At 43.0% G+C, this 7,014-nt stretch overlaps 1 protein-coding gene across 1 annotated transcript in view; it reads left to right on the top strand.

The window, feature by feature from the left end:
* RAB11FIP2 (RAB11 family interacting protein 2) overlaps positions 1–4,664 on the top strand; it is a 72,962-nt gene extending 68,298 nt beyond the window's left edge. Inside the window, exon 5 of the mRNA XM_073595790.1 lies at positions 3,772–4,664. Coding sequence (XP_073451891.1) covers positions 3,772–3,999 — 228 coding nt within the window. The 3' untranslated portion in view covers positions 4,000–4,664. The remainder of the gene's footprint in view (positions 1–3,771) is intronic.
* Positions 4,665–7,014: the final 2,350 nt, after the last annotated feature.

Genomic DNA, 7,014 nt, shown 5'->3' on the forward strand with positions numbered 1-7,014 from the left:
CCCCTCTTCGCGCCACCAACACACTGTCACTACCTGCCCCTCTCCACACTGTCATCGCCACCCCGTCTCCAAAGTGCCATAATTGGCCCCTCTCCACACCCCCGTTATCACTCTCTCTCCACACTACCAGCATTGGCCCCTCTCTACACTGCCATCCCCTTCCCACTCCACATTGCCAGCACTGGCCCCTCTCAATTCTGCTATCACCAGTACCACCCTACACCATCACCAACCCCTCTTTTCATACCATTACATGCCATTCTCCACACAGATATCACTGGTCCCTCTACACACCACCATTACCAGCCTCTCCTGTCTACACCGCCATCACTGTCCACTTTCCACACTGTTATCACTTGCCCCTCTCCTCACTGACCCCGCTCTATACTGCCATCCCCTTCAAACTCTACATTGCCAGCACTGACCCCTCTCAATTCTGCCATCACCATTACCTCTCTGCACCATCACCAACCCCTCTTTACACCATTACCTGCCACTCTACACAAATATCACTGATCCCTCTACACATCGCCATTACCAGCCTCTCTCCACACTGTTATCAGCTGCTCATATCCACACTGCCATCACTGTCCTCTTTCCCCACTGTCATCACTTGCCCCTCTTCTCACTGACCCTTCCCTCCACATTCCCATCACTTGGCACTACACGCTGCCATCATCTCCCGCTCTCCACACTGCAGCTGCTTTACATTGCCATCGCTGGCCTTTCACCATACTGCCATCACCAGTTTCTCTCCACACTATCACCAGCTCCTCTTCACGCTGCAATCACAAGCCCTTCTCCATGTGGTGCTTGATTACATTCAGACCTAATTAGCAGTTGGTGGAGGGCAGCAAGGGGGAGTGCTGCAGCTTGGGTGATGTCACAGCTTGTCTTCATCTCTCTGTTGATAGTTCTGTGCTCTCTGTTTAAACTTATAATGATGTGTCTGGTAATCAGTGGGAGTTTAGATATATTTGTATGCACCTGTGAGGTGGAGTCCCTCTTTGTACAACTTGAGCACAAACAGTTTTTACAGCTACCTTATTATTGAGATAAGGAAACTTATAGGATGATTACCAGTATGAGCCTATTTTAAACTGACTATTATATCTAAGTCATTAGCTTGGCTACCTGCAAATCAAATTATGGCAGTATGGGAAGTTGGTTCTGGGTCATGCATGCCAGATCCTAGTGCTATGGGACGCTGGTTGTGGGCCACAGAGGTCCAACCCACCCAGACAGTATTGTACCACGTTAGCTGTAGATAGCAATGGGAAAGAGAAAATATGGGCCTACCTTTTACTGGTTAACTAAATAGATGATGTATGCAGAGACTCGTATTGCATGTACTTAGTGCTTACCACTATGGTAGTGATCAGATATGAAAAAGAAGGATAGAGATGGCGATATGGAAGGTAGATTCCGACAGGCAGTTATGTATGATATAATGTGATAGTTATATAGCACATTTAACCCTCTCTCTGTGATGTGACTGTTACAGACCTTGACTCTGGGGTACATTCTTCCAGTGTGGTAGTAAGCGTCCCCCAAATGACAGTATATTGTGGTGCTGAGCTTACACTCTCCCATCAAAATGGACGGTAGGGAGCAATTAGGTAGATAATTGTGTCCTTGCGCCAAAGTATCAGTGTGAATAATCAGTTCTAATTGGCGCTTTCTGCCATGGAAAGGGAACACACCTGCAGATTTTAATGATGTGTTGCAGAATGGGAGAGTAGGAAGTGAGGGGGAGAGAACAGTGTTATCTATAAGGAGAATGTGACTCAAATTCTTCATTTCTCATGTAAAAAGACTGACTTCACCTCTATCCCCTCCACCTCCACTATTAACAACATACATTTTTCCAACAAATAATAGGAGGTGCTGAAATCCTCTGGGATAAGAAATATCTTTTATTACTGGACCTCATTTTTCAGAGTGTCTTCAAGGAAAACTGTCTATGTTAAAGTCCGCCTTACATGCGACAGCTGTCTTTACAGGACAGTACCATGCAGAATGCTAACACAGTCTTTTGCTGCTGTGTTCATTAAACAAATGCCGCAGAACTGCACACAAGGTACGCACAGGGTAAAGGGCCAGAACTGACATATGCCTCATAGGTAGAGTCTGGTGGATTAAAACACCCTCTCTACTGTTATCACCTAGAGTGACAGGAAACCTTTACTAGGAGAAACTTGTGTATTGTCACTGCATTGCCACCATCTGAAAATGCTACTTGTCTGGCTTTCTTGCGCTGGCTTTACTGCTTTCAGTGAGTCAGTAAATGGCCTGCAGCCAATATGCCACAAATGGAACCAGAGCTCTTTATCAGTATGCATTCTCGTCTAGATTAGTCACATGTAACATAATTAAGCCAGGGGATCAACATGATAGTCAAGCAGAGATTTGTGGCTAGCCAAGATTCTGCATGAAGAACCATGTGCCCACACCAACACTCCAGTCAAAAGGCTAGCATGATCCTCCTGACACCAGGGTTGGTAAACAAACATAACTTGGCCCCATGACCCCTGGGATGATGGACATATCTTAGTCCTATAACTCCAGGGATGATAAAGGGAATTGCTTGGTCCCATGGCCCCAGGGTTGATGGAGGACACGTCTTTCTCCTATGAGCCTGAGATGGGGAGCACATCTTGGTCCTCCGGCCCCTGTAGTACACATCTTGATTCCATGACCCTGGGGATGATGGAGGTCACATCCTGGTTCTTTGATTCCAGTGATAAAGGGAACACCTTGGTTCTATGAGTCCTGGAATGATGAAGTACACATTTTTGTCCCAAGGACCTAAGATGATATAGGGCACACCATGGTCCCAGAATTCCTGGGTTAATGTAGATCTTGGTTCCATAAGCTCAAGAATAATGGAGGGTACACTTTGGTCTTGGGACACTAGAAAATATGATAAAGGTATCACCTTGATCCCATAACCCCTGGGATAATGAGAAAACGTGTTTACCTCATGTGCCTAGGATGATGTAAAGCACACCTGGGTCCCAGGACCCCTGGGTTTATGTAGGTGACGAAAATTCTTGTATGACAGAATACAAATTCGGAATTGATGTAATATGTATATTATATTGTGATGTATTTTTTCATTTCCGAGCATGCGTAGTCTTGGTCACACAATTTTTTTCGTAAAAATACTATACTAATTACACGAAAATAGTTTGTTCTGTTTTCGTGCGAGAAAGGTTTTATTTCGCGTTTGTCCCTTCGGATATTTTCGCATGAACTTTCGCATGAATTAATGATCAGATTATCGGACGATCGCTCCAAAAGAGGTATTTTTCATCTGCTTTTCTCATCGTGTGTACTAGGCTGATTGTACTAGAAGCTGATTGGTTTGTATGCACAGCTGCACCAGATTCTGTGTGCTGCAGTTTTAGTAAATCCCCCCCCCCCCCCTTCATGTCCTTACATACTTCCTTGCATTTTTTGATACAAACCATTTTACATGATGAGAAGAATTGATAAATACAATTCATATAATGTTACTATAGATACCCCACCAGCTCCTCTCATCCACTTAGATTTTACAAGTGATGTGACGGTTACAGATAATGTAGGAAAGGTGACTATGTCACTCAAATGTTTACTCTTTGTATATTACACCTACTGTATACGTAATACTTTTTGTTACCTGATTGGATCTAATGGCTATACCCATACTCTGATTGCAGTAAATAACCAGACTGGTCTTAAACCCTGTGTATGTCCCATATTACATAATTTCTATATTTCCCCCAGGATCAGAATCCATTAGAGGGATCTGGTATGTACAGTCATCTGACACGTACAGAGGTGGAGCGGGAGCTGCTCAAGCACAAGGAACTTATGAAGAAGAAGGACGGTCATATTCGGGAGCTGGAGGACTACATTGACAACTTGTTGGTGCGGGTGATGGAAGAGACGCCCAGCATTCTGCGGGTGCCCTATGTGCCTTCCAGGAAAGCTGGTAAATTCAACCAGAGTTAGCCAGCCACCAGTATGAAAATCCTGAGAAGTGAATGTGGCTGCTATGTCTTCCCTATGATCCTCACAACACCCACAGTTCTCACTGCCCAAGTTTCTGGAAAAGATCCTAAAGAGGCATCAAATACAGCCAAGAAAAGTACAATCCTCCACCTGAGCCCTCTGGTGGAAAAAGTGTAAATATGGGGTACAATGAAGGTTCTAATTGCTGCATTATCACCCCATGAGGGTCCAGGGGGTCACTATATTTCTGAGCACATCTTCTGTTCCATGGTGCTATCTGCTGTATTGGCCCTAGATGTATTATTGTGTAATTGGGGCCTCTATAAATAGGGATTGGAGGAGGGGGGTTAATTTCTTGACTTTGCTATTTATAAGACATTAATGAAGAAAAAATCACTGACGGGTGGAAATGTTAACTTCCACAGAAAAAATCACTTTGTGCAATATCCACCCTAATGTATCCACTCTTCCAGACTCACGGCTCACCTACCTAGCCAGCTCTCCATGGGCCTTCCTCTGATAGTATTATATTTATATACTGTGGGTAAACCTGGAATAATGATTGTATAATGGTACCAATGTCACACTGACTCCAAGCAATGCTGCAGTTTTTAGGCTCACTTTTTAGTGTTATAATTGACAAATTAAAAGAATGTGGTGAAATATGTATGTAATATCTGCCTGGTAAATTGTAAAAGTAACAACTCACAGGAAATACATCTCGGACAACTGTATAATTACACTATATGGCCAAAAGTATGTGGACCCTCCTCCAAATGACTGAGTTCAGATGTTTTCAGTGTAGGTTATGGTTAAAACTACAGCATACAAAGACATTTTAGACTATTGTGTGTTTCCAACCTTATGGTAACAGTTTCGGAAAGACCCTTTTCTGTTCCAGTATGACAATGCTCAAAGTAATCTCCATAAAGACATACTGTAGTCTGACCAATTTAGTGAGAATTAATGCAAGTGGCCTACAAAGAGCCCTGACATCAACCATACTTAACATCTTTGGGTTGATTTGGAACGCCAATTGGGAATCAGGTCTTCTCATCTGTGCCTGACCTCATAAATTGATATAGATTCCCACCGACACACTCCAAAATCTTGTGCAAATGCTTTACAAAAAAGCTCCATATAAATACCTAGGGTTTAAAATGAGCTTGTCTTTTAAACATAGATGGGCTAAACCTAACAGTCACAGTCACAGTGTTGGGTCCATTTTTGTATCTATTAGAGCTCCTTTACACTTGCTTCAACCTTAACACACATCAAAGCACCTACCGCTTCAACATTCTTTTTTTGGGGGCTCGTTTACACTTGCTTCAACTTTAACACACATTAAAGTGGCTACTGGCTTTTTGATGCTTTTTGAAGCTTGGAAAATACCCTGTGTGTATTGATTTTCTATTTGTTTTCTTTTCCAATAATTTTTATTATCTTTTCCAAAAATTTCCATATCAATTTAAAAGATTGTTTACATAAGATAGGTATTTCTGTATACAAGGTGATGTCTCAAGGTATTAGAGATATGGGCAGAATGATATATTCAGTGGCGTAACTATAACCTTCAGGGCCCCGATGCAAGAAACCACGAAGGGCCCCCTGACCTCCGGACAGGGCCCTTTCCTCCGAGTCTGGTGGCGGAACGCCAGGGCCAGGTTGCAAGTGGCAAGCTGCATATAAAGAAACCGATTTCCCCCCGGAAAAAAAAATGGACAGGCGGTCAGAAGTCAACATATTGCCTCTTTACCGGCTGTCAAATGCCTCTGAAAAACTGAAATCTGAGCATTGATCGCTTTTCAGAGGAACAGCATTTTCCTGCTGGTACTATGAACAAGCGGGAGAAAAAAATCAGTTCTGATTGTACACATATAGTGGGTCAGGATTAAAAGCACATACATAAAATGTGCATACATACATGTAAACACACATGTAGGCACAGACACATATACTGTATATATATATATATATATATATATATATATATATATACACACATATATAAATGCAAACACATACATACACAAACACACATACATACATGCGCACACACACACATACATACATACAAGCACACACATATAAACACACATACATACAGCCTTTTAAAAATCGGCAGTCCTTTACCTTAGCTCTTCCTGCCGGGTACTGCACTGTAGGAGGAGACAAAGAGCACAGGACACACTGCTTTCACTTTAGGTGTAATCAGTGTGACCAGCTCCCCGCAGTGCCGATTTACAGTTCAGCTGAGGATCGGAGAGCTCGGTCTCAGCCGCCCTTTCCGCTCCTCCTAACGAGGAATACAGGGGGCCCGGTCGCAAAGGCGACTTCTGCGACCCCTATACATCCACCACTAGATATGTTCCAATAAATGTACTCATTATATTTCTTATCTCTATATACTATAACATAATAAACTACAAGAAAAACCTGTAACAAAAAAGTTGGCACATTCTTGGGTCCCTGTCACTCCTTGAGACTCCATGAGGATGAAGAGGAGGGATCCAAAACCATGTGGCCAATGTCCATCAGCATATGATGTAAAATGATTGGGGGAGAGGAGGCTAAGCCATGGGTCCATGTTGAAATTTCAGTCTGATAGAATCCCCACAATATTTCACATACATCAATATAACATTTAGCTCACTGGTCACTCAAAAAGGATGCAGGGAAAGGAAAGAAAAGCCTGCAAAATGAAGGAAGGAAGGGGAAAGAAGAAAGGAGGGAATGATAAAGGGAGATGTGCACCCCTGTCATTCCAGGCATAACGGTACGGATTCCTTATAAGCCTCTGGAAAGATATTTAATCCAAGGTTCCCAGACTCTATCAAAGATGGGCTGCTTATCAAGTAATATCGCTGAAAGGCGTTCATTGGTCATGATCCACGACAACTTAGTTCTTACCAAATCGAAGGGGATCATGGGCGCCTTCCAAGATCTAGCTACCGCTATTCTGGATGCTGTAAAGCTGAATGATATGTTTCCTTATGTATCCCGGCACAACCTCCA

This window comes from Aquarana catesbeiana, linkage group LG08 (genome assembly GCF_042186555.1).
Source record: "Aquarana catesbeiana isolate 2022-GZ linkage group LG08, ASM4218655v1, whole genome shotgun sequence".
In the NCBI taxonomy this organism is placed as follows: domain Eukaryota; kingdom Metazoa; phylum Chordata; class Amphibia; order Anura; family Ranidae; genus Aquarana; species Aquarana catesbeiana.